We start from the raw sequence: 27,136 nt of genomic DNA, 5'->3' as shown, positions 1-27,136 counted from the left end.
TTTGCCTTCAGTCACCAGCCTGGGCTGGAGGGAACTCCAAAGAGAGAGGGAGAGGGTGTGAGATAAAGGAGGTAAAAAAGCTAAGAGGGGTAAGAGAGAGGTAAGAGCGAGATAGAAGAGGTAGAAGCAAGAGCAAGAATAAGAGAGATGGGACCTTGTTCCAATCCATTCCATCTCCTTTTGTGTTGAATATTCTAATTTACAGTGACCAACCGGCGCCAGATACAAACCCTACAGACTTTGCCTGCAGCCCATGAGAACTGCTCTATCACCACATCATCCTGTATTCTAAACTCTAAAGAGACTTTTCTTATCCACCTTTTCCCTGATGCCTTGGCAGGGTGGAGAGGGGCTGCACCCTTGGGGCCTTTTGTTTTCTGTCCTTCCACCCATCTCCAGCTCATCCCCGTCTTCCTGCCTGCCATGATCACATCTCAGAGCTGGATTTCATTTCTATTTCACTCACAGGTTTTACATCTCATATCCACCAGCCCTTCCTGTCCCATCTTTCCCACCAGCTGGGCTGTGGAATAGAAAGAAAGGCAGAACTCAGGTGCCCTTTTTTCCCCCCTTTGGGGAGGATCCTGAGGCAGACAGAGGTTCAATACTGAGATAAATAACCCCCAGTGCTCTCTCCCTGCCCCAGGTTACGGCTTCCTGCAGCCAGCACAGGCTGAGATGTTTGCAAGGCAGCAGGAGATGCTACGGAAACAAAACCTGGCCAGGTAAGAGTGGGAAGAGTTTGTCCTGCTGTGTGTGGGGTGAGCTGGGCTGGGGTGACACAGTGGGGAAATCTGTGGGAAGGTGTGGAGATGACACCTCTAACAGGGAGCCTGTGTTGCGTGATGGATGTGAAAGAAGGACCCTCAGTTGTGAAAAGGAGAAAGATGGAGGTTTGTTTGGGTTTAAATGGGGTTTGGAGTTTGGTCAGGGATTGGGAGGTGAGGTTGACACCTTTCTGAACCCACTGGTCAAACCAGAATCCATCAATTTTGTCCTTTTCCTGGAGGGAATGCTCAATTTACAAACATCTCTGTTTATGTTGCAACACCTGGGAAACATCCAGTACAGAAATGTAGAACATCAGAAGGCTGAAAAATCAGGGTGACAAGGACATTCCTCCACACCTTCCCCAGACCAAAGTCCCCTTTCCCCCACACGGGGTGGAGATGTTGGCCAAGCTGACTCTCCCCACACCAAAATCTCCTCTCCAAAATCCCCTTTCCCTACACCAAAATCCCCACACCAAAACCCTTTTTCTCCCCACACCCAAACTAGAGATGTTGGCCGAGCCGACTCTCCCCACACCAAAATCTCCACACCAAAACCCACTCTCTCCACACCAAAATCCCCTCTTCCCACACCAAAACCTTCTCTTTTTCTCCCCACCCAGACTGGAGATGTTGGCCGAGCCGACTCTCCCCACACCAAAACCCCCTCTTCCCACACCAAAATCTCCTCTTCCCCACCCAGACTGGAGATGTCAGTCGAGCTGACTCTCTCCACACCAAAATCGCCTCTTCCCATACCAAAATCCCCTCTTCCTCACACCAAAGCCCCCTCTTTTCCCACCAAAACCCCCTCTCCCTACACTAAACTCCCCACACCAAAGCTCCCTCTCTCCCCACACCAAAATCCCCTCTTTCCCTACACCAAAACCCCCTTTCCCCATACCAAAATCACCTCTTCCCACACCAAAATCCCCTCTTTACCCCGTGCAGGCCGGAGATGTTGGCCAAGGTGACTCTCCCCACACTAAACCCCTTCTCTCTCTCTCCCCACAGACTAGAAATGTCCGCCGAGCTGATCCGCCAGAAAGAACTGGAAACCCTCCACCGCCAGAGACTCCTGGCCGCCTCGGCCGACCCTCTGACCCTACACCCCGCTCTGCCCCCGGACCACCCTGCCCTCCGCAGCCTCCACGACAGCCCCGAGGGCGGCCCCTCTCTGAGGGACGAGCTGTCCCGCCGCAACGCCATGTTGGTGCTGCGCCACAACAACGCCCCGCTGCTCTCCCTCACCCCCGCGCCCGCTCCCGGAGCGCTTTCCACCAACGCTACACCGCCTAAAGAGCAGCCCCGGCGGGCCGGGGGAAGCCGCAAGTCCTCACAGCCCCGGGCAGAGCTGCAGAGTCAAGGAGAAGGGCGAGAAGAGCAGCAGCAGAGGCTGAAGGGGGGAGATGGCGGCGGCGGTGGTGGAGGAGGAGGAGGAGGGCAGGACTGTAACGATGAGGAGATGAAGGACTCGGAAAGCGACGATGGAGCTGAGGTTGGAGAGGATAAAAGCGAAGGGGTGAAAGCCGAGGAAGGAGGAAGCTCGGCGGCGGAGATGAAGGAGTGCAAGGACGGCGCCTTGGGGAAGGCGTGTGAAGGGGGGAAGGAGGCGGGCGAGGCCGGCGGCTCGGCCAGCGCTGAGTGCTCCCCCAGCCACCTGCTGGGGCCCGCCATGGCCAAGGGAGAGGTGAAATACCTGCCCCCGGCCCCCCTGCCCGCCCCGCAGCCACTGCCCTTCGGATTCCCCTACACCATGAGCCCCTACTTCCATGCAGGTGGGTGCTGGGCTCTGGTCAGTGCTGGGCTGGGGCGGGGACGTGTTTGTAGGTGCTGGGGAAAGGGATCTCCCCCGTGGTCATTTCACACTTATGGTGGTGGTTGGTTGGTCAGCTTCTCTTGCTTCAAAAGGAGGAATTTCTGCCTGGAAGGTGGTGTCACCATCCTTGTAGATGTGCAGGGAAGGATGGATGTCGCACTCAGTGCTCTGGTGACAAGGTGGTCAAAGGTTGGATTCCTTGATGACCTTGGAGGGCTTTTCCAAACTGGTTCCCCTTGATGACCTTGAGGGCTTTTCCAAGCTGGTTCTTATGGTCAGCTTCTCTTGTTTCAAAAGGAGGAAATTCTGCCTGGAAGGTGGTGTCAGGCATTTGGAAGGTGGTGTCACCATCCTTGGAGATGTGCAGGGAAGGATGGATGTCACACTCAGTGTTCTGGTGGCGAGGTGCTCAAAGGTTGGATTCTTCAATGACCTTGGAGAGCTTTTCCAAGGTGGTTCTTATGGTCAGCTTCTCTTGCTTCAAAAGGAGGAATTTCTGCCTGGAAGGTGGTGTCAGGCATTTGGAAGGTGGTGTCACCGTCCTTGGGGATGTGCAGGGAAGGATGGATGTCACACTCAGTGCTCTGGTGGTGAGGTGGTCAAAGGTTGGATTCTTCAATGACCTTGCAGGGCTTTTCCAAGCTGGTTCCCTGTCACAAGAGGATATGAAAAGAACTACACTCACTCGTTGAGTTGAGAGAGAGAAAAAGAACTTTATTTTTAGATTCAGAGTTTAAATAGAGTTTGTGCTTTGACCAGGGATTGGGGGGGATGAGGTTGACACTCCTCAGACCCCACTGGTCAAACCAGCAGGAATGGAATGTACTTACAAAATATCAGGCTTTGTTTTTGTTACAATGCTTGGTCCAAAAATGAAAACATCAGAAAACTAAGAAATGAAAACGAAGTTCCCACCTTCCCCTGTGCAGGGCAGGGACAGCTGAGCTCCGTGCCTGCCCTGTGCTGCATTTCTGTGTCCCAGGGACAGGGAGGTCACTGCCAGCTCTGTCCTCACTGCAGGAGCAAAGGGATGGCACAAATGGGGTCTCAAACCGAAGAACCCAAATCTGCCCCAGCTAATTACCCGGCAGAGCAATTAGCAGGAGGCACAGGAGGAGGGAGGAGGGATGAGGAGGGGACTCTGCTGTGCTGCTCTCCACACACCGAGGAGCTGCCTGTGAGCTCGGCTGCCCATCCCTCATTAGAGCTGCCTCCCAGGCAGGAAAGGAGGAAGCGATTTTTCAGCGACAGGCAGGTGGCCGGGATGATAAATATTCCTGCTGCCTTGGGGCTGCCGAGGCTCCCCTTTCACAGGAGCCTTTTCCTCCTTCCCATTAAAAAGGGACTGTCAGAGCTCCGTGTGGTGCTGGTGGCTTGTGAGAGGCTCTGCAGGGCTGGGGCTGCCTCCCCTCCCTCCTTTCCTCCCCTCCCTCCCTCCTTTCCTCCCCTCCCTCCCTCCTTCCCCCAGCAGTGGGTGAGTTGCTGTAATAGCCCATTTATTATTATCACTTTGGATTTATATCACCCAGCACATCTCCAGGCCCCGGCACAGCTCCAGGCTGGGTTTTCCCTGCTCTCCTCTCCTCCTCCTGGTTTGTGCAGCTTGTGCCAGGGCTGGAGGGTTTTTTCTTCAGGGTTTTTTGGTTTCTGGCTGGTTTCACCACCGTGCTGGGGTTGGTGCTGCCCCACAGCGAATCCTCCCGGCTGGAAAGCCTTGGGGAGGACAGGGAGCACCAGGGGCTGAGGTGGGAGTTGAGCAGCTGGGAATATTGAGGGTTCTATCGATCCAAGGGCTGCAGCCAGCCTGGGCTGGGTGAGAAATGTGTTCTGTGGCCTGGGGGAGGCAGGGAGAGCTGTACCCCCCTGTCCCCCCGTGCCAGACAATTCCTGTGCCCCCTTTGTGCACAGGGACTGCTCCTCGGGAGGGATGGGAGACAGAAATTATTAAATAACCCAGTCTATATTATAACATAACTCCAGTCCACCCTGGAAACTGGAATTATAAAATAACCCAGCCTGTATTATAACTCCAGTCCACCCTGGAAACTGGAATTATTAAATAACCAGTTTATATTATAACATAACTCCAGTCTACTCTGGAGACTGAAATTATTAAATAACCAGTCTATATTATATATAGTCTATAACTATATTATAACATAACCAGTCTGTATTATAGCATAACTACCTTGGAAACTGGAATTATAAAATAATCCAGTCTATATCATAACATAATTCCAATCTACTCTGGAAACTGGAATTGTAAAATAACCAGTCCATATTTACATATAATCTATAACTATATTATAAAATAACCAGTCTATATTATAACATAACTCCAGTCCACCCTGGAAACTGGAATTATAAAATAACCAGTCTATATTATAACTCCAGAGACTGGAATTACAAACCACCAGGCAGGCAAGGCAGGTGAGCAGGAGGCAGAGCTGGAGGGAGGGGAGCAGTGAGGAGGAGGAGGCTCCAGCTGGGCAGGGCTCTGTGTTGGAGGCTGTGGCAGCTCAGGGAGCTGCTCTGGCCCTGCCGGAGCCTCATCAGTGTGAGCTCAGGTCGATTCCCTGAGCTGCCCTCTGGGGCTGGGGCTCCATGACCTCATCTCCTCAAGGCTTCAGCCTCCTCCTCCTCCTCCCGCAGCCCCGTCCTTTGGAAAAGGTGAAGGATGGAATGTGCAGGAGGCTAAAATCCTTGTATTGATTGCAGTCTGGAGAGCAATTAACGGCAGCCTTGGGCTGCTGCTGACCCAGCCCTGCCGGGGAGGGGAGCCGTGCTCAGGAGTGGGGACGGGCTGGGAATGGGGAACGGGCTGGGAATGGGGAACGGGCTGGAAACAGGAATGGGGAAGGGGCTGGAGATGGGGAATGGGCTGGAAATAGGAATGGGGAAGGGGCTGGAGATGGGGAATGGGCTGGAAATAGGAATGGGGAACAGGGCTGGAAACAGGAATGGGGAAGGGGCTGGAAATGGGAATGGGAAAGGAGCTGGAAATAGGGAAGGGGCTGGAAATAGAATGGGAAAGGGACTGGAAATGGGAATAGGGAAGGAGCTGGAAATGGGGAAGGGACTGGAAATAGGAATTAAGAAGGGGCTGGAGATAGGGATGGGGAAGGGGCTGCAGATGGGAATGGGGAACGAGCTGGAAACAGGAATGGGGAACGGGGCTGGAGATGGGAATAGGGAATGGGCTGGAAATGGGAATGGAGAACGAGCTGGAAACAGGAATGGGGAAGGGACTGGAAACGGGAATGGAGAAGAGGCTGGAAACGGGAATGGAGAAGAGGCTGGAAACAGGAATGAGGAAGGGGCTAGAAGCAAACCTCACTGAACCCTAGACTGCCAGGGGGTGTCACTGTGTCCCCAGCTGTCCCCCGAGCTGTCCCCCGAGCTGTCCCCCGAGCTGTCCCCTGTGGTTCCAGCCGCACAGACTCTGCCCTGCCCGCACTGCAGAGCCCAGAGCTGCTTTCCCTGGTTTCCCTGGCTGCCAAAACCCAGAGCTTTGCTCTCCACGGCCCCTCCAGCCTCTGTGGCTTCTCTCTCTGGAGCAGCTGCATGTCAGGAGAAGGAGGAGGGAGGGGAATTACAAACAGCTCGTGGCTGGGCTGTGCTGGGGACACCTGTCCTGGGACGATGGATTCCTTCCATGGGGCCGCAGCTGGTGAAAGGCTCCCTAATCCATTTGCAGCCTGGCCGGCCCGTCATTTATCAGGCAGGCAGGGAATGGCTGTGCTGCCCTTTGTGCCTCTGGCAGCCGCTGACAGGTCATTATTGGGATCGAAGGTGCGGCCCCTGCAGCCCCTCGGCACCGATTTGTTCTCATTGTCCGGCTGCCACAGCAGGGGAGGGGACACAGGAACAGCAGAGTGGGGCAGGAGGAAGGGCAGGAGCCTCTGTGCTCCAGGGAGCTCAGATTTGGGGGGTGCTGAGGGAAAGGGGACCGTGCTCAGATCCAGAAATCCTTCCCAGGGTCATTCCATGGTGGAATGCTGGAAATTTAGATTTGAGATTTTAATATATAGTAGTACATGTGAGTCGGGATGGAAGATTTTAGGTGTTGTCTAAGTCCTTATCCTTCACCTTCTCCACCTTCTCCACCTTTTTCTTCCTTCTTCTTCATGGGTTTAGGTGGTTTTTTTCTAATTAAAAACCTGTTATAAATCCTGATGCACGGCAGGGCTGGGCTGGGAGCAGAGGGGACACCTCAGCACCAGCCCTGCCTGACTGAAGGTGCCCAGGACGGGACTGGGAAAGGTCTGCTCAGTGTCCTGAGGGCTCTGGGCTGGAGCAAAGCCCTGGCAGGGAGGGTCCTTCTCCTCCAGGAGCGATGCCAGGGGGGCTCCCAGGGATCCAGGGGGGCTCCCAGACCCCTGCACTGCTCCCAGGGGTGCAGGGGAGCTCCCAGGGATCCAGGGGAGCCCCCAGACCCCAGCGCTGCTCCCATTGATCCAGGGGGACTCCCATTGATCCAGGGGAGCCCCTAGACCCCAGCACTGTTCCAGGGATCCAGGGGGGCTCCCAGGGGTGCAGGGGAGCTCCCAGACCCCAGCATTGCTCCCAGGGATCCAGGGGGGCTCCCAGAGCCCAGCATTGCTCCCAGGGATCCAGGGGGGCTCCCAGAGCCCAGCATTGCTCTCAGGGATCCAGGGGAGCCCCTAGACCCCAGCACTGCTCCCATTGATCCAGGGGAGCTCCCAGGGATCCAGGGGAGCCCCTAGACCCCAGCACTGCTGCCAGGGATCCAGGGGAGCTCCCAGGGATCCAGGGGAGCTCCCAGACCCCAGCACTGCTCCCATTGATCCAGGGGGGCTCCCAGGGATCCAGAGGAGCCCCCAGACCCCAGGGAGCTGCTCCTGAGCTGCTGCATCTATTGCTGAGCAGCCAGATCTGTGCCCTGCCCAGCCTCAGGGGGTGCAGTGAGGGAGAAGCCGGGGAGGGGGAACAGGAAATCGAGGAGGGAAATGTGTGGAAGTGATTCCAGAGGCTCTTCCTGCCCCCTGTGCAGGTTCTGGCTGCTTTAAAGCATCTCAGTGGCACGATACCTTCCTGTGCTTTTCCTGCTTCCCTGGGTGTGCTGGAGGTTTTGCAGGGCCCTGCTGTGTGATTCTGCTCCTTTCCCTCAGCCCTGGGCTGTTCCCCAGGGAATTGGCTGCTCCTGCCCTCTGGGCCTGTGCTCCCCACCCTGGTTCTGTTTTTATCCATTTTTCTCTTCCCCATTCCACGTGGAAGTGCTGTCCCAGCTGCTCTGGGCAGGAGCAAGGGTTATGTCCATCAAATCCACCAGGGAAAAGCCCCAAGCCCACAGGACAGATCATTTTGTCATGACAGGCTCCTGGGAGAAATTATTTTTCTGCTGGCAGTTCCATTCTCCGTGCCCTGAGCTCACACCCCTCATCAACTCCTTCCCTGCCTGAGAATCCTGCACGTTCTCATCCCTATAAACGTCCTTGTGCTCTCCTGCTCCAAACACCCCAGAGCAGCGAGTTCCAGGGGTTGATATTTGCCTTTCCCCCACCCTAAAGAGGTGCTTTGTGTGGGATTTGGTTTGTTCTTTGTCCTCCCTGTTCCCCCACAGCAGGTCTGAGTTACCGGAGCTGTTCCCTCTCTCCATTTCCATTCCCTGCTCCTCCCTGGCTCCTGTTGGGGATTCTCTGAGTGCTCTGTCAGGCCCCTGGGAGCCTGGCACCTCCCTGTGACAGGGCTGGCACCTCCCTGTGACAGGGCTGGCACCTCCTGGGTGACAGGGGTGGCACCCTCACTGTGACAGGGCTGGCACCTCCCTGTGACAGGGGTGGCACCTCCTGGGTGACAGGGGTGGCACCCTCACTGTGACAGGGCTGGCACCTCCTGGGTGACAGTGGTGGCACCCTCAGTGTGACAGGGGTCCCCCCTCAGTGTGACATGGGTGGCCCCCCAAGTGTGACAGGGGTGGCACTCTCAGTGTGACAAGGGTGGTGCCAAGGTGTGACAGGGGTGGCCCCCCAAGTGTGACAGGGGTGGCACCCTCGGTGTGACAGGGGTGGCCCCAAGTTGTGACAGGGGTAGCACTCTCAGTGTGACAGGGGTGGCACCCCAGGATGTGACAAGGGTGGCACCCTCGGTGTGACAAGGATGGCCCCCAGGTGTGACAGGGGTGGCACTGCCCCTCAGTGTGACAGGGCTGGTCCCCTCAGTGTGACAGGGGTGGCACCTTTGTGTAATGGGGGTGGCCCCCCAGGTGTGACAGTGCTGGCACCTCAAGTGTGACAGGGGTGGCCCCCCAGATGTGACAGGGCTGGCCCCAAGGTGTGGCAGGGGTGACACCTCAGTGTGACAGGGATGGCACCCCAAGTGTGACAGGGGTGGCACCCTGAGTGTGACAGGGGTGACACCTCTGTGTGACAAGGATGGCACCCTCAGTGTGACAGGGATGGCCCCAAGTGTCACAGGGGTGGCACCCCCCAGGTGACAGGGGCGGCATCCTCAGTGTGACAGGGGTGTCCCCCTTGGTGTGACAGAGATGGCATCCTCAGTGTGACATGGGTGGCACCCTCAGTGTGACAGGGATGGCACCTTCAGTGTGACATGGGTGGCACTCTCAGTGTGACAAGGATGGCCCCCCAGGTGTGACAGGGGTGGTACTGCCCCTCAGTGTGACAGGGGTGGCCCCCCAGGTGTGACAGGGGTGGCACCTTCAGTGTGACAGGGGTGGCACTGCAGCCACTGTTCCATTTTGGGGAAGTGACAACAGCTCCATCCCCTCAGGGCTGGCAGGGCCAGGACCAGGACAGGGACAGGGCAGGACCAGGACAGAACTAGGACAAGACCAAGCAGGCCCAGCAGGGTCAGGGCCATCCCCATCCCGGGGCTGTTTCAGGCCGGGCACGGTGCAGGAGGAGCCCTCGGAAGGAGCAGCAGCAGCAGCAGCCCCTCCCCAGCGGTTCCCGTTGTCATTCCGAGCACGTTCCGGGCTCGGGGCTGCCGGAGGAGCCCACGGGGCAGGCAGAGTTTCCTCTTTGTGGTGTCTGTGTGTGTGTGTGTGTGTGTGTTTGTGTGTGCAGAAACTCCTCCAGGCTCTCCCCTTCCCTCCCCCTGCGCTTCCCCCGCAGCTGAGGAACATTAAACACATGAAATGCATTAGCTGGGATTTTTTCCTTTCCCCTCGCCCCCCTTCCCCAGGCGGGGACCTCCAGCAGGAGGAAGAGGCCTGTGAATTGACCCTGCCCAACGCTTTAATTGACAGGTCATTAAAGATGAATGTGCGGCTAGAGAGAAAAAAAAAAAAAAAAAAAAAAAAAAATTCAGATTGCGAGGCCGCTCCTTGCCCGTGTGGGATTTTAATGATTTATGTTCCTTTCTCCTCCCCTTCTTCCCACTCCCCCCTTGGCTCCAAACAATCCAGGCACCATGGGAGGTCTTTTCCTGGACGGGGAGGAGAGCCCAGCGCTGGAAGACATCAGCAAATGGACAGTGGAGGACGTTTGCAGCTTCGTGTCCAACTTGTCTGGCTGCACTGAGTACACTCAGGTGAACCCCACAGCCCCCAGGGAGGGGTGGGAGAAACATCCAACATCCCCTGGGAGCTCCATTCCCTCCCAGCTGGGCTGGGGGCTGCATCCCACAGCCCCTGCAGGGTTTTTTTGGGTTTATTTCCTCATGGAACTCGCTGCCAGACAAGGTGTGGGGTGAGGTTTGGGCAGAAATAAGGAGAGGATGGGGTTAGGACTGAGCCTGAGCTCAGGTAGGACAGGATTTGTTAAAACCAGGTGGAGAACCAGCCTGGGGGAGAGGGACTGAGGGACAGTAGTGTTTGTTCTGGAGATTTGGGACAGGGAGCCTTTCCCAGGGAATCCCCCGGGGTTTAGGATGTGCTCAGGAGGGGAGCAGGTTCTGATCCAGGTGAGAAGGGAGGGAGAGGAGTCTGGCTGAAAGGAGGTGGGTGGTGGGTGTTTACAGGATGTCTCTGTGTGCAAAATTCCCTGGAATGCTGGTTCCAGGACCAGGAATCCCTGCAGAATTCCCTGGAATGTTGTGATTCCAGAACCAGGAGAGCCCTGCAGAATTCCCTGGAATGTTGTGATTCCAGAACCAGGAGAGTCCTGCAGAATTCCCTGGAATGTTGTGATTCCAGAACCACGGGCAAACCAGGGAACTTGAGCACAACTAAAAACTGCCCCAGCCTGGCCAGAATTCACAGCTTTGTCTCTGCCCCAGAGCTGGGGGACACCCCAGGGGAGGCTTTTCCCAAGTTCAGGGTTTTTTGTGGAGTGTTTTAGGGAGGGTTTTGTCTCCAGGCTGGGGGACACCCCAGGGGAGGCTTTTCCCAAGTTCAGGGTTTTTGGGGAGTGTTTAAGGGAGGGTTTTGTCTCCGGGCTGGGGGACACCCCAGGGGAGGCTTTTCCCAAGTTCAGGGTTTTTGTGGAGTGTTTTAGGGAGGGTTTTGTCTCCTGGCAGAGGAGGGGGAAGGAATGGATGCAGTGAGTTGTGCTGGGTCAAAGAGCAGCTCCTGCTGCACCCCTGGAAAAATAAAAATAAAAATAAAAACAAAACTAAAAACCCACTGCCACTCTCCAAAGGGATGGGCACGGGATTGGCAACACCCCTGGGTGGGTAAATCCGGGCTGGGGGTTTATGAGTTCACCTTTTTTGTGTGTGAGTTCACCTTTTTTGTGTGTGAGTTCACCCTTTTTGTGTGTGAGTTCACCTTTTCTGTGTGTGTCCCCCCAGGTATTCCGAGAACAGGCCATCGATGGGGAGACCCTGCCCCTCCTGACAGAGGAGCACCTGCTGAACAACATGGGGCTCAAGCTGGGACCTGCCCTCAAGATCAGGTCACAGGTAGGAAAATCTCCTGTCCCAGAACAAGGGACAACGTTTAAAGCTGTCCAGAAATGTGGTTTGTCAAATAGCATTTATTAGGTAATAATGGAATTGAAATTGTTTTGAGAACAGGTTGGTTTGTCCTTGAAAATCTGAATCTGAAAATCATCTGAAACCTGTTACAGGTGAGAGGGAAATCCTCACCTGAAACCTGTCAGAAGTGTTTGAGGGGAAATCTTTGTCTGAAATCTGTCACAGGTGAGGGGGAAATCCTCACCTGAAACCTGTCCCAGGTATTTGAGGGGAAAATCCTCACCTCAAACCTGTCCCAGCTATTTCAGGGAGAAACCCCTGACAGAATTCAGTGCCCAGGGGCAGAAATAAATATTCCAAGCTGAGTTGTGGTTGGGAATAACAGGGATGCAGAGGGAAGCTCTTAAAAAATGAGCTGCTTCCAGCCACAGCAGCTCCCATTCCTCAAACCCAGAACATTTCTGCTGGATTTTTCCCCACTGAGTGCTCAGAAAAAAATCTCTCCTGACAGATTTAAAGGCCAGGCTGTGCTGTGTGTCCTGGGATGGGGCTGTGGCTGTCCCTGCACATCCCTGGGCTCAGCTCCTCAAACCCAACGCTGCTTGTGCTGCTTTTGGAACAATAAGAGGAAATTTTAGTGCTTTCCCTGCAGCCCTCCCTGTTTACGAGGGGGCTCATAAAAAGGTTCTGTGGGCAATTGTTCCCCGTGGGTCAATTCAGGAGGAAATAAAACTCTTATGGTTCCTTAAAAAACGAGAGCAGCTCCCAGGGATGGGGTTTGGGGCTGGAACTCCAGAAATTCCTCCAATTTAATCAGGAGTGTTTAAAGCCCTGTAACGAGGCAGGGCTGGGAGCAGAGCCCTGACTGCTCCCTGAATAATGTCCCACTTGTCTGGGTCCAGCAGCAGCCCCTGGTTTTGTTTAAGCTCAAATGGGAAGCAGCTGTGGAGGTGCTGGGAAGGCTGTGGAGCCTTTGGCCCGAGCTGGGAGGCAGCAGAGAGAGGTTCAGGCTCTCCCCAGCAGGAGTTTTAGTTTTTATTTTCCCCTTCCCTGCCTTGGCCTTTTTAGGAGCAATTCCTGCTTGTTCCAACGTGGCCAGGAGGGTCCTGCTGAAGTGTTCATGGATAAAAAGGGGCAGGAAGGAGCCAGGGCAGAGCTGGGGGCTCCAGCAGTGCCCAGGGAAAGAGGAATGGGATAAAATGTTTGAGGGAATGAGAGGAGGAGACCTTCCCTGGCCTGGTTTTTAGCTCAGGAATGGGATTGTTTCATTCCAGTGATGTTTGAATGATATTTAATGTTAGAACGGGACCTGTGGAGCCTTTGGCCCGTGCTGGGAGGCAGCAGAGAGAGGTTCAGGCTCTCCCCAGCAGGAGTTTTAGTTTTTATTTTCCCCTTCCCTGCCTTGGCCTTTTTAGGAGCAATTCCTGCTTGTTGCAGGGTCCTGCTGAAGTGTCTGTGGATAAAAGGGGCAGGAAGGAGCCAGGACAACCCTCACCTGGAGCTGGGATGGGAGAACCAGGGCGGACCTGGGGGCTCCAGCAGGGCTTTGCTATCTCAGAGACATTCTTTAAATACCCTTCCTGTTACTTCAATATATGAATATTCATATAATTCCATAAACTGGTTTCCATATTCCAGGAACTGTTTTGCCTGGCCCCTCCTTGGGTTTGCCTTTTTAGAGCATTTGTGTTTCTGGGCTGTGTCTCCATTATCACCTTTAGTTTGGGCTTTGGTCCAGACTTGTTTCAGATGGGAGAAGCTGATAGTTGGTGTATCAATAGCAGAGTCTTCTTTACCTGTTCACTGGATGTTATTTGGATTAAACAGACAATTTAAACATATCAATAGCAGGGTCTTCCTTCCATGTTCACTGGGTGTTATTTGGATTAAAGAGACACTTTAACCATATTTACATCAACTACTACCACTGTGCCTAATCTTCTTTTACTAATAGCAGAAATAAACTCATATCCTATATCCTTACAGTTTAACCATACTTATAGTAGTTGATATAAATATGGTTAAACTTTAAGGATATAGGCTATAAGTTTATGCCTAATCTTTTTTTACTAACAGCAGAAATAAACTCATATCCCATATCCTTACCATGTTATTAATCACACAGCGCACACCTTGCGAAAAGCCAATTTTATATATACACATTTCTAACATTCTCATAACTAATTTATCCCCCTTTGTTTTCCGCAGGTGGCGCGGCGGCTGGGCCGGGTGCTGTGCGTGGCCGGGCTCCCGCTGGCGCTGCCGGGGCTGCGGCCCCCGGAGCGAGGGGAGGGTCCCCCCGGGGAGCCCCGTGCGGCCTCCCCCGGCAGCGCCAGCGCCGCCTCGCCCTTCGTGCCCCCGGCCCGGGGCTCCCCCAGACCCGAGAACGGCACCTCCTCCTCCTCCTCCTTCTCCTCCTCGTCCTCGTCCTCCCTGCTCAGCGACACCGCCAAACCTCCCTCCTAAACACACCTCGGGCTGGGAACTCCAGGGAACAGCAGGAGCCTCCTTCTCCTCCCATCCCAGTGCAGGAAAGAAGAAATTTCCTTCTTTTTTTTCTTTTTTTTTTTTTGTTCTTTTTTTTTTCCCATTATTTTTGGATGCATTTTCTTTTTTTTTTATTTTTTTTTTCATTAGTTTTGGATGCATTTTCTTTTTTTTTTTCATTATTTTTTGATGCATTTTCTTTTTTATTTTATTTTATTATTTTTGGATGCATTTTCTTTTTTTTTCTTTAATTATTTTTGGATTCATTTTCTTTTTTTTTTCCTTTTTTTCCATTATTTTTTGGATGCATTTGTGCTTTTTTTTTTCATTGGGGAAAAAAAAAAGAAAAAAAAAAAAAAAAAGGACTATGGAGAAGATTTCTGGACTGTCAAAAAAAAAAAAAAAAAAAAAAATTTAAAGGGAAGGAAAGAAGGAAGGAAAATGATCCAAAGATGTCGTCGTCCCAAGTGAAGAAGAGGAGGATGGAGGCAGAATTCCTGTTCAGTGCTCAGTGGAGATGGAGAGCCCTGCACAGGATTATTGTGGACAGGTGAACTCGGGGCTGTGACTCCACAGGGACAGGAAAAGGTACTTCAAGCAAAAAAAAAATTAAAAATAAATAAACAATTAACCCCATCCAAGGCCAGCCCTCTCCTCCTCCTCCTCCCTGGACCCCGGGCTCAGCTCCTCATTCAGGTGTTCTATGCATCTCTAGCGACTTTGAACTTTGCAAACAATACCAAAGACAGACAAAAAAAGGATAAAAAGACAAAAGGACAAAAAAAAAACCCCTAAAGAAAGGCAAGTTCCCGTCCATGTTTACTTTGTGCAGATGGTACAGAAGAACCTCCCTGGCCCAGGGGCTCTGCTGGGTTTATCTCTGGGGATTTTGGAGTTTTGGATGCTCTGGGGGAGGAGGGGGCCCAGCCTGGCTGCCCCCAGACTCATTTCTGGGCTGGTTTGGGTTGGTTTGGAGCCTTTTTTTCCAGAGGTGGGTGAATTACTGCACCTTCAGAGCTCTGGGACAGGCTGACAACAACCAGGGCAGAGTTTTTTATTTACTACTGTGAATGAGCTGGGAACTGCTGGGGGGGGTGACCTCCTGTGACTTGTACAGTTGTGAGCAACAATCACATGTGGTACTTTTCTCTCTCTCTCCCCCTAAATCCCTTTTTATTTTGGTTTTTTTTTTTGGTTTTATTTTGTTTAAACGTTGCACGTGCTGCAGTTTTTTTCTTACAGAATAGCTTTGGTGGTACTTTAGCTTCTTTATATTGTAAAGAAAAAGGAAAAAAAAAAAAAAAAGAACAAACCTCATTATCCATCACGTCACGATACAAATGCTTTCCAGCAAATCAGTTTAAATAAAAAAGAAAAACACTTAATTTACAAACGGTACCTCTGGCTTTACCCCAAGCAGTGTCTGTCCTTCCTTTCCTATTCCTGCCTGGAATCCAGGCCCAGCTAAGATAAAGCCAGGAGAAAAAGGAAATTATTTTCTCTTTGAAAAGAACAGGTAAGTTAAAACATTTTACAAAGTGAAAATCTTTTTTTTTTAAAAAAAAAAATCTTTTTTTTTTTTTTCCAGTTAAGGTGGTGCAGTTCTCACCTGGGCACTGTTTCCTCCATGATCAGTTTTGCCTTTCCTCATTCCTCAATGTCAGCACAACGTCCCCAACCCAAGATAAATTAAAGTTTCCTTCCCAACCCAAGAAATTTAAAATTTAAACTTTCTTTCTGCAGCACTCTTAAGGCAGCTTGAACTGACCATGGGTTCCATGGAAGATCCTTTGGGCTTTTTTGGGTGCCAGGGAGGGTTTGATGAGCTGAATCTGGGCTGGTTGATGGAGCAGAAAGGAGAAACCTTGGACCCAAACCCTCGTCCTTCCCTTGCTCAGCTCCCTCAGCAGGAGCTGGAAGTGACAACCCTGTGCAGATTTTAATGAGGACCTTTAATTCCCTCTGTTTTAACAAGCCTTGACTTGGGCACTGTTTTATTGGTACCCAAAACAGAATTGGTAGAAAAAAAGCTGGAAAAGTCCCAAGTTGAGGTGAAAAGCCTCAGGTTGTGTCAACCTGGGGCTGGGCCCACCTGGGCTGCAGGTGCTCCAGGAGCTGCAGGAGATGGTCCCACCTGAGCTGCAGGGGCTGCAGGGGCTGCAGGGCTCAGCCTGGACAGGGCCTGGAGCTGCTCAATCCTCATCAGAAAAGTGCAGGTCCTGCACCACGTCGTCCCCACCCCGGGCCAGCTGCTCCAGGTCAGACCGGGACAGGCCCCGGGGGCGGCTCCTCTTCCTCTTCTCCCGGGAATCCCCGGCTCCCTCCTCTGCTGGGGAAAGGAGAGGTGGTAATTAATCAGCCTGCAGCTCATTAATGCATCCCCCAGAGCTCTGCAGGGATGGGAACGGCAGCCCCAACTGCCACACCTCGGGATGGGAGGGAAATTTGGGGATGGGGGACAGGCAGCAGGGTCTGGGCACACATTTCCCACTGCAGAGAGCCCAGGGAAGGCAGGTAAAAGGTGAGGGCAGCCTGGCAGTGTCACCTGCAGAGTGTCACCTGTGCCCCAGGCAGGGCTCAGGTGAAAGGTGAGGACATCCTGGCAGTGTCCTCTGTGCCCCAGGCAGTGTCACCTGCAGAGTGTCACCTGCAGAGTGTCACCTGCAGTGTCCCCTGTGCCCAGGCAGGGCTCAGATGAAAGGTGAGGCCACCCTGGCAGTGTCACTTGCAGTGTCCCCTGTGGCCCAGGCAGTGTCACCCTGGCAGTGTCCCCCGTGCCCCAGGCAGGGCTCAGATGACAGGGGATGTCACCCTGGCAGTGTCCCCCGTGCCCCAGGCAGGGCTCAGATGAAAGGTGAGGCCACCCTGGCAGTGTCACTTGCAGTGTCCCCTGTGGCCCAGGCAGTGTCACCCTGGCAGTGTCCCCCGTGCCCCAGGCAGGGCTCAGATGACAGGGGATGTCACCCTGGCAGTGTCCCCTGCAGTGTCCCCTGTGCCCCAGGCAGTGTCACCCTGGCAGTGTCACCTGTGCCCCAGGCAGGGCTCAGCCTGACAGTGTCACCTGCAGTGTGTCCCCTGTGGCCCAGGCAGTGTCACTCTGGCAGTGTCACGCTGGCAGTGTCACGCTGGCAGTGTCACCCTGGCAGTGTCCCCTGTGCCCCAGGCAGTGTCACCCTGGCAGTGTCACCCTGGCAGTGTCCCCTGTGCCCCAGGCAGTGTCACCCTGGCAGTGTCCCCTGTGCCCAGGCAGTGTCAGCCTGGCAGTGTCCCCTGCAGTGTCCCCTGTGCCCAGGCAGTGTCACCCTGGCAGTGTCCCCTCAGTGTCCCCTGTGCCCAGGCAGGGCTCCCCAGCCCCGCAGCAGTTTGGCTCTGGCTGCAGGAGGCCCCTGAGATGAGCTCAAAGGGGCTGGGAACACTTAGAACACTTTAACCCTTTGCTCTCTGCAGCCCAGAGCTGCCAGTGTCCCCTCCTGCCACCTCCCCAGCCCCGAGTCCCCAGAGCTGGCAGGAGCTCCCCACTCACCCTCGGACTCGCTCTCCTCCTCTTCCAGCTCTTCCTCATCTTCCTCCACCTCGTAATTTCCTTCTTCATCGTCGTCCTCCTCCCCAAACTCCTCACTGCTGCCCTCTGAGCTGCCATCTGAGGCCTCCCTGTCCCTGCCTTTCCCTGGAAGGGATTTTGGGGTGTGAGAGGAACAGCAGCAGCAGCACGAGAGGGGCAGAGGGATCAGACACACCCAAGGGGAGATTCCTCCTCATTTCTCACCAATATCCCCCCCAAAAGCCACCCCACTTTTCTCCAGAGGCCCAGCACTTCATCCTGAGCCATTCCTCATTCCCAGGTTTCCCTTTCTGTCAGAAATCCAGCTGGAACACACACAGCTCCTGATTCTCTCCTGCTCAGGGATTCCCAAACTGGATTCTCTCCCCTCTGCAGCCCCTGCAGAGACCCCAGCCAAGGAATTCTTAACATTTCCCATTCCAGGGGAGAGCTCATCCTTGGTGTGCTGCAATTCCCTTTTCCTGCTGCCCTGGGAGGATTTTGGGGATGTGATCCTGCTGAAATTCCTGCAACAGGAGCAGGAAATCTCCCCTGGATCCATCCACAGCACCAAGGAGGGATTCCAGATTCCCTTCCCTTCCTGCTGGACACACCCAGGACACGCCAAAAATTCCAAACCACGCAGGGAACACCCAGATTTATCCCCAAACTCTGGAGGAAAAGTTCCCAAGCAAAGGTTGCACAATTTGCTGTGGCCCTCTCGTGGTCACAGCCCAGGTGACATCAGCCCCTGCTCGCCAGGGTTTCTTGGTTTGTTGGAATAATCAGAATAAAAGAAATAAAAATCAGAAGTGCAGAGATCCCCCCTGTGCCGGTCCAGGCACAAACACCCCCCGGGTTTTGGGCTCTGACCTTGTGGGTGACAAAAGGGAAAGAACCACAGAGCTGATGATTTATTGAGAGGGAGAGAAAGATAAAAACATCCCAAAAAACACCTTCAGTGCCACTTCCTCCTGTGCTCTCTCCTCCTTTTATCAGGGAATCTTTTGAACCCAACACGGTCAGCATGAAACCCCCTTAGGGCAGGGCCAAACTGAATCCCATCAACATGGAATTGTGGATGAGGAAAATGGGTTGTGGAGTAGGAAAATGGAACTTTGGACAAGGGAAATGAGGTTGTGGACAAGGGAAATGGAATTTTGGACAAGGGAAATGGAGTTGTGAAATAGGAAAATGGGGTTGTGGACAACAAAAATGGGATTGTGGAGTAGGAAAATGGAGTTGTGGACAAGGGAAATGGGGTTATGGACAAGGGAAATGGAATTCTGGACCAGGGAAATGGGGCTGTGGACAAGAGAAATAGGGTTGTGAAGTAGGAATATGGGATTGTGAAATAGGAAAATGGGGTTGTGGACAACAAAAATGGGATTGTGGACAAGGAAAAATGGAATTGTGGACAAAGGAAATGGGACCAGGGAAATGGGGTTGTGGACCAGGAAAATGGAATTGTGGACAAGGGAAATGAGGTTGTGGACAAAGGAAATGGGATTGTGGACCAGGGAACCAGGAAAATTGGACTGTGGACCAGGAAAATGGGATTTTGGACAAGGGAAATGGGGTTGTGGACCAGGATAAGGCAGCCCCAGCCCTGTACCTTTCACAGAGAATCCTCCATTCTCCTCCCCAGAGTCGCTGTCCAGCTCAAAGAGATCCTTGAACTCCTTCTTATCCTCCTCCTTCCTCTCCTCCTGCTTCCTGCGCTTGATCTCCGGGAAGTTCAAATCCTCCAGCTGGAGAGAAAACAAACCCAAGGAGTCAGAGCAGCCCTGGTTTGGGATTTCCAGTGCCAAAAGTCGTGTTTAAAGAAGGAATTTTGGGTTTTTCTGCTGGAACATTGGTGAGGGGTCCCAGGGGTGACAGGGACACACTCAGAGCTCTGCTCTGACATTGATCTGACCCTGATCAGACACTCCAGAAAATGGAACAGCCCCAGCAGGGAGAAAAATGTGGGATTTGTCCTGGATTTCAGGATTTCTGGGTGCAGATTTCAGGTGCAGATTTCAGGATTTCTGGGTGTGGATTTCAGGATTTTGAGTGCAGGTTTCAGGGTTTGGGGTGAGGATTAAAGGATTTTGAGTGCAGATTTCAAGTGCAGATTTCAGGATTTTGGGTGGGGATGTCAAGATTTCTGGGTGCAGATTTCAGGTGCAGATTTCAGGATTTCTGGGTGCAGATTTCAGGATTTGGGGTGGGAATATCAGGTGCAGATTTCAAGAGAGAAACACAGACACATCAGGGTTTGCTTGGGAACACTCAGCCCCGGGGTCAGCATTAATTTTCTCTCCTGGCACCTCTCAGACCACCCTAAAAAGTCTGAGCAAAGACATTTTCCACCAGGGGAACAGTCTGTGGGGAAAAACAGAGACAGAATTTGGGGCTGAGGGGCAGAAAATTGGGCTGAGGAACAAGAGATGGGGATGAGGAACAGGAGATGGGGCTGAGGAGGAACAGGAGATGGGGCTGAAGGACAAGAAATGGGGCTGAGGAGGAGGAGATGGAGCTCTGCACTTGCTCCAGCAGCCAATTCCAGCAATTTCTCCAGGTCTTTTCCAGGATTCTGTCCCCCAGCTGTGTTTTATTGACCCTGGATTGAGCATTTGGCAGCAATAATCACCTGCAGCCCCAGGAAGGGCAGGGAAGGGCACAAACCACCCAGCACCATTTTCAGGGGCCAGATTTGGAATTATCTCCTTCCCTCCTGCTCTCTGTGCCACACTCAGAGCCCTCCGCTCCTCCCTGGATGGGTTTTTATTTAAAAATTCACCCCAGAGATGGCAGGGAAGAGATCTGGGATATAAAATGCAGCAGGAACAGGGATGAGAGGCACAGACAAGCTGGGTGAGGGATCCCAGAAGGGTTTGGGGAGGAAAAAACCCAAAAATCTCCTCCAGGTCCATGGCCTGGGACACTTTTCACTGCTCAGAGCTCCTCCAGCCTTGGCCTGGGACATTTCCAGGGATGGGGCAGCCCCAGCATGGAGGTGAAAACTTTTTTCCATCATTTCCATCCCCATTCCCACCATTTCTGGGGCATTTCTGGCAGCAGGACAGGGCTGTGAGTTGGGATTCTACACCCTCATAACACCCAGGAAAAAAAAAGAAAAAATCCCCTTTTCCAAAGGGTGACCCCAAAAAGCCCAAACTGTGGCTTTGGAGAGTCAAAATAAACCCCCAAAGGGCTGAGATTTGCACTGGCACAGCCCCTGGGAGCATTAATTAGTTAATTTGGGGGCCCAGCTTTTTTTTTTTAATCCCCACAGCTAAAGGGGGTTCCTATTTGCTGAGTCTCACCAGATGATTAGTTTCCATTCCATTAAAAAAAACATAGTGGGGAGAAAAAAAAATAAAATAAAAAAGCAAATGGAATGGGCAGAAAAGGGTCAGAGCTGTTTGTTGTGGGAGGTAAAGCTGCAGCTCCCAGCCAGGCTGGGGTTATTTTTTTTCCTTTATTTCTCTTTATTTTTTTCCCTTTATTTCTCTTTTTTTTTTTTTTTTCCTCTTTCTTTTTTCTTTTTTTTTTCCTCTTTTTTTTTTTTTTCCCTGTTATTACCTTTTTTTTTCCCCCAATGGCTGCTAATGGGACATGGATTTTTCCCAGCCCTAATGGGCCTCATGGTGTTCCCTCTCCTGCTGGGGCTCACAAAGCTGCATCATTAAACCACAACAGCCCCATTCAGCAGCAGGGCTGCCAGGGACAGCAAAACCCCAAATGTGCCTCTGTGTGCTGAGAGAAGCCCCAAATCTGCCTCTGTGTGCTCAGAGAAACCCCAAATCTGCCTCTCTGAACAGAGCAAACCCCAAATCTGCCTCCCTGTGCTGAGAGAAACCCCAAATCTGCCTCTCTGTACAGAGCAAACCCCAATTATTCCTTTCTGTACATACCAAACCCCAAATCTGCCTCTCTGTGCTGGGAGAAACCCCAAATCTGCCTCTCTCTGTACAGAGCAAACCCCAAATCTGCTTCTCTGTGCTGAGAAAAAACCCAAATCTGCCACTTTGAACAGAGAAATTCCCAAATCTGCTTCTCTGTGCTGAGAGAAACCCCAAATCTGCCTCTCTCTGTACAGAGAAACCCCAAATCTGCCTCTGTGTGCTGAGAGAAACCCCAGATTCCTGAGCCAGGAGATGTGGGAAGTGACAGCCTGGGCACTTCTGGGAGGGCACAAAGTCCCTGGGTGTCACCAGGATGTCACTGTGGCCCCCAGGATGTCCCTGTGGCCCCCAGGATGTCCCCGGGAATGTCCCCGGGATGTCCCCAGGTGTCCCCCCAAGGCTCACATTCAGGATTTGGCACTCACCCTTTCCTTTCCACTGATCTCCAGCTGGATCTCCTTCTCTCTCAGCTTCTTCCACTGAGTGTAATATTTGCTCAGGGGTGTCCCCTCCTCCTTCACCTGCTTCTCCCACTGCTCCTGTGAAGAGAAAAAAAAAAAAAAAAAAAAGGGATAAATTTAAAGGTTTTCCAGGCAGTTTTCCAATGAACACAAGGAGTCAAGGGCAGGAGGTGAAGGCCCTTTTCCCAAACCACATTTTCCCAGCTCCTGGGCAGAAATTGGCAGGCAGAGCTCAGGAATAAATGAATTTAGGCTCAGTTATTTCAGTTATTTCAGCAGCTGCTGAGTCAGGAGTGGGGGGGCTGAGGAGTCAAACAGAGGGAGCCAAAAGCTGGAGGGGAAAAGTGGAAAATGTAAATTTCCTGTGATGCCAAAGGCACTGAGGGGCTGCACAAAGCCCCACAAAGGAGAATTTCTGGGGGTTTAGAGGGTGATTCAGTTTATGGCAGATCCCCAGCGATCTCAGCATTGAAATGGGAGTTCCTGAATCCCAGTTTCTGCCTGCGGGAAAAGGTCTGAGTGGCAGAGCTGTCCCCAGTCCCTGTCCCTGTCCCCAGTCCCTGTCCCCAGTCCGTGTCCCTGTCCCCAGGCTGTGTCACTGTCCCTGTTCCCAGTCCCTGTCCCTGTCCCCAGTCCCTGTCCCTGTCCCCAGGCTGTGTCACTGTCCCTGTTCCCAGTCCCTGTCCCCAGTCCCTGTCCCTGTCCCCAGGCTGTGTCACTGTCCCTGTTCCCAGACGAGTCCCAGTCCCTGTCCCCAGGCTGTGTCAGTGTCCCCAGAGTGTTCCCTGTCCCTGTCCCCTGTCCCCAGTCCCTGTCCTGTGTCCCTGTCCCCAGGCTGTATCAGTGTCCCCAGTTCCTGTCCCTGTCCCCAGAGGAGCCCCAGGCCATGCTCCCAGGCTGTGTCCCTGTCCCCAGTTCCTGCCCCCAGGCCTTGTCCCTGTCCCCCGGCTGTGCCCCCTGTCCGTGTCCCCACTCAGTACAGCAGCAGCACTGACTGTCCCTGTCCCCAGGCTGTGTCAGTGTCCCCAGCCCCTGTCCCCTGTCCCCTGTCCCTGTCCCCTGTCCCTGTCCCCACTCACCACAGCAGCAGCACTGGCTGTCCCCGTCCCCAGCCCCTGTCCCCAGCCCCTGTCCCCAGGCTGTGTCCCTGTCCCCTTCCCTGTCCCCACTCACCACAGCAGCAGCACTGGCTGTCCCTGTCCCCAGCCCCTGTCCCCACTCACCACGGCACCAGCACTGGCTGTCCCTGTCCCCAGCCCCTGTCCCCAGCCCCTGTCCCCAGGCTGTGTCCCTGTCCCCAGCCCCTGTCCCCACTCACCACGGCAGCAGCACTGGCCACCCCTGTCCCCAGCCCCTGTCCCTGTCCCCAGCCCCTGTCCCAAGGCTGTGTCCCTGTCCCTGTCCCCAGCCCCTGTCCCCACTCACCACGGCAGCAGCACTGGCTGTCCCTGTCCCCAGCCCCTGTCCCCACTCACCACGGCAGCAGCACTGGCCACCCCTGTCCCCAGCCCCTGTCCCCACTCACCACGGCACCAGCACTGGCTGTCCCTGTCCCCAGTCCCTGTCCCCGTCCCCAGCCCCTGTCCCCACTCACCACGGCAGCAGCACTGGCCACCCCTGTCCCCAGCCCCTGTCCCCAGCCCCTGTCCCCAGGCTGTGTCCCTGTCCCCAGCCCCAGCCCCTGTCCCCACTCACCACGGCACCAGCACTGGCCACCCCGAAGGCCGCTCTCTGCCGCCGGTGGCTGATGTGTGCAGAGTTCTCCTGCAGCTTCTCCAGCAGCTGCCTCACGGCCCTGCAGTAATTGGCCACCTTGCACTGCTTCAGGAAGGACTTCAGCTGCCAGGAGAGACAGGGGAGGGAGAACAGGAGTGATGTGAGGGCCCCCAAAAACATCCCAAGGGGGAAAACATCTCCCACCTGCAGAGAGAAACAGCAGCTGGAGCTCAAACCCAACCCCAGCTGGTGCTCTTGACCTTCCCAGAGCTCAAACCCAACCCCAGCTGGTGCTCTTGACCTTCCCAGGGCTCAAACCCAACCCCAGCTGGTGTCCTTGACCTTCCCAGGGCTCAAACCCAACCCCAGCTGGTGTCCCTGACCTTTCCAGGGCTCAAACCAAAACCCCAGCTGGTGTCCTTGACCTTCCCAAGCCTCAAACCCAACCCCAGCTGGTGTCCTTGACCTTCCCAAGGCTCAAACCCAACCCCAGCTGGCACCTCCAACCTTCTCAGGGCTCAAACCCAACCCCAACTGGTGTCCTTGACCTTCCAAGAGCTCAAATCCAAACCAAACTTGTGCCTTTGACCTTCCCAAGCCTCAAATCCACCCCAAAAATGACAAAATCCAACTCTCCAGCAGCACCAGCCTGCTGTGCCACCTCCAGGCCAAGCCCTGAGGCAGCACTGGATGCTCCTGGTGACAGGAAAAAGGATTTGGGATGTCCAGGGTTGATTCATGGCTCGAATCCCAGTGACTCCCCTGCCTGCAAACACCCCAGGAGTGCTGCCTCAATCCTGCAGGCCAAACTCTATTTTCTTTTTTTTTATTTATTTGGAGCCATAAATAAACACACCAACACCTCCCAGCCAGTTTGATTTAGAGACAGAGACCCAATGAGCAGGAGGAAAGGGTGAAACCATTGGAGTCTGGCTCTCAGTGTGCTCTGAGATGATGCCCAGGAGGAAAATAAAGGGTTTTCAGGCAGAAAATCCACTCTTGCCTGCTCCACCCGTGGAAGGAGATGTTTCCCTGCTGTCCAACGTAATTTCTGTTCATCAGGAGGTGGCAGTGCCACCAGAGCTCCTCCTCTGCCCTCTGAGGGGTGTTTGCTGCAGGATTTCCCCATCCAGGAGTTTTCTCTTGTCCCTCTCCCTCCTGCTGCCATCCCAGAAAAATGAGAATTCAGAGCCCTGGCCTTCCCTGCTTCCCCCCAAAGCACAAAGAAACCATCAGCACAACAATTCTTCTGCTGCTGGAGCCTCTCCTGCCCTCCCCTTTCCTAAAATATTTATTTTTTATAGGTGCTGCATATTTATCTCCACTGAGAGATGTGTTTGTCACTCGATTTATCTCACTTGATCCCCCCCAGATCCATCCCATCCCCTGCCACATGCATTATCATTTTTCTTCCCTCTGTGTCACTAGAAATCCTGCAAAAAAAAAAAAAAATAAAATAAAATAAAATATCCTGGGCTCTGTCAGGGCAGGCTGGAGCTGTGTGTTCCCTCCTCACACAGACCCAAAATATCTGCCACAGATATTGATGAAACCTCATGAGGTGTGTGGAGAGGAAGGGAAACAAACAGGGAGGTAAAAGAAGATAAAAGAGAGGAAAATTTTAATTTTTTAAATATTTTTATATATATTTATATTTTTATATATTTCATATATTTTATATATCTTTATATATTTTCATATTTTTAATTTTTATATATTTTTTATATATATTTATATATGAAATATATATATATATATATATATATATATATATATATATATAAAAATATTTTTTTATATATATTTTTTTTTATAGGGTTTGTGTGTGTTTTTCCCTACTCCGCCAAATGGAATAATCAGAATTTTTTGGGAATAAAAGCAATCAGAACACCAGTGTGTGTGGATGTGGATGTGGCATCCCCAGCCCTGTCATTACTGGGGTGGATTCTGTCCCACTGCAACACACCAAAGGTTCCTCCCCAGCGGAGAAAACACAGCACAGGGCAAAACCCCAACCCCTCTGACTGGAAGTGACGATGCAGGGAAGCCAAAAAACCCTTCCAAAAAATGCTCCCAACAGGGAATATTTCACTGGGGACAGAAGAAGCAGCAGGAGAAAACATCCAGCAGAGAAAACACAGCACAGGGCAAAACCTCAACTCCTCTGACTGGAAGTGACGATGCAGGGAAGCCAAAAAATGCTCCCAATGGGGGAACATTCCACTGGGGACAGAGAAAATGCTCCCAACAGGGAATATTCCACTGGGGACAGAGAAAATGCTCCCAACAGGGAATATTCCACTGGGGACAGAGAAAATGCTCCCAACAGGGAATATTTCACTGGGGACAGAGGGAGCAGCAGCAGGAGAAAACACCCAGCAGAGAAAACACAGCACAGGGCAAAACCCCAACTCCTCTGACTGGAAGTGACGATGCAGGGAAGCCAAAAATCCCTTCCAAAAAATGCTCCCAACAGGGAATATTCCACTGGGGACAGAGGAAATGCTCCCAACAGGGAATATTCCACTGGGGACAGAGGAAATGCTCCCAACAGGGAATATTTCACTGGGGACAGAGAAAATGCTCCCAACAGGGAATATTTCACTGGGGACAGAGGGAGCAGCAGCAGGAGAAAACACCCAGCAGAGAAAACACAGCACAGGGCAAAACCCCAGCTCCTCTGACTGGAAGTGATGATGCAGGGAAGCCAAAAATCCCTTCCAAAAAGGAACATTTCACTGGGGACAGAGGGAGCAGCAGCAGAAGTGGGGCTGGTGAGGAGAGGCAGCACCTCCTGCCCTTCTGGCTGGCTGCAAACTGAGCCAGCTCCTCTCTCAGTGCCAACTTTTCCCCTCCAGCCTCTTCCTCCTGCTCCCTGCTGCCTGCCAGGGGTCTGGGGGAGGGAAGGGGCTCTTCCTTCTCTTCCCTGCCAGCCCCTGACCACCACAGGGTCAGCCCTGGGCCACCAGCAGCAGCAGCAGCTTTGAAGTGTCTCCCACCCCGCTGGTTCTCCCTCTCCTTTCATCTCCCCCCTGCTTCCTGCCTTCCGGGCAAGAGAATTTGGGAAGCTGAGAATGGAAAGATCAGCCTGGAGATGCTGAGCAGAGCAGGAGGAGGAGGAGGATGGAGAGGAGGAGGAAGGAGAGGAGGAGGAGAATGGAGAGGAGGAGGAAGAAGAGGAGGAGGAAGAAGAGGAGGAGGAAGAAGAGGAGGAGGAAGAAGAGGAGGAGGAAGAAGAGGAGGAGGAAGAAGAGGAGGAGGAGGAGGAGAATGAAGAGGATGAAGAAGAGGAGGAGAATGAAGAAGATGAAGAGGAGGAGGATGATGAGGAAGATGAAGAAGAGGAGGAGGAAGAAGATGAAGAGGAGGAGGAGGAGGATGAGGAAGAGCAGCCCCTGCCAGCTGGCACAGCCCCACCTCGGCTCTGTGAGAGGCGTGAGCTCAGCGGGGAGAGACAGATGGATCTCCAGGGCGGGCTGGAGCAGCTCCAGCAGAATAAAAACCTCTCTCTCTCCCCACACACGCCTTCCCCAGCCCCGGGGAGGCAGGGCCAGCCCGGCAGACGCCACAGGGCTGCGGCAGCCAGGCAGGAACCCAAGGATTCCACC

The 27,136-nt window shown here is 53.2% G+C and overlaps 2 protein-coding genes across 4 annotated transcripts in view; one reads left to right on the top strand and one right to left on the bottom strand.

The window, feature by feature from the left end:
• Positions 1-13,904, top strand: part of SAMD11 (sterile alpha motif domain containing 11) — an 84,274-nt gene extending 70,370 nt beyond the window's left edge. Inside the window, exons 10-14 of the mRNA XM_083876739.1 lie at positions 647-725; positions 1,785-2,548; positions 9,980-10,104; positions 11,305-11,415; positions 13,639-13,904. Coding sequence (XP_083732865.1) covers positions 647-725; positions 1,785-2,548; positions 9,980-10,104; positions 11,305-11,415; positions 13,639-13,896 — 1,337 coding nt within the window. The 3' untranslated portion in view covers positions 13,897-13,904. The remainder of the gene's footprint in view (positions 1-646; positions 726-1,784; positions 2,549-9,979; positions 10,105-11,304; positions 11,416-13,638) is intronic.
• Positions 13,905-15,355: 1,451 nt separating this feature from the next.
• The window catches only part of NOC2L (NOC2 like nucleolar associated transcriptional repressor), a 35,749-nt gene continuing 23,968 nt past the window's right edge, over positions 15,356-27,136 (bottom strand). For 2 of the 3 annotated variants that reach the window (XM_083876740.1, XM_083876742.1), the window contains exons 15-19: positions 23,508-23,651; positions 21,777-21,890; positions 19,074-19,209; positions 17,441-17,584; positions 15,356-16,246 (exon numbers count right to left, since the gene is read on the bottom strand). In XM_083876740.1, coding sequence (XP_083732866.1) covers positions 16,110-16,246; positions 17,441-17,584; positions 19,074-19,209; positions 21,777-21,890; positions 23,508-23,651 — 675 coding nt within the window. In that variant the 3' untranslated portion in view covers positions 15,356-16,109. The remainder of the gene's footprint in view (positions 16,247-17,440; positions 17,585-19,073; positions 19,210-21,776; positions 21,891-23,507; positions 23,652-27,136) is intronic. The other variant, XM_083876741.1, reaches the window with a different exon arrangement.

The sequence above is a fragment of the Zosterops lateralis genome (genome assembly GCF_965231275.1).
Source record: "Zosterops lateralis genome assembly, chromosome: 22".
Lineage (NCBI taxonomy): Eukaryota > Metazoa > Chordata > Aves > Passeriformes > Zosteropidae > Zosterops > Zosterops lateralis.
The sequence above is the reverse complement of the archived record's forward strand: the minus strand, read 5'-3'. Positions and strand labels throughout refer to the sequence as shown.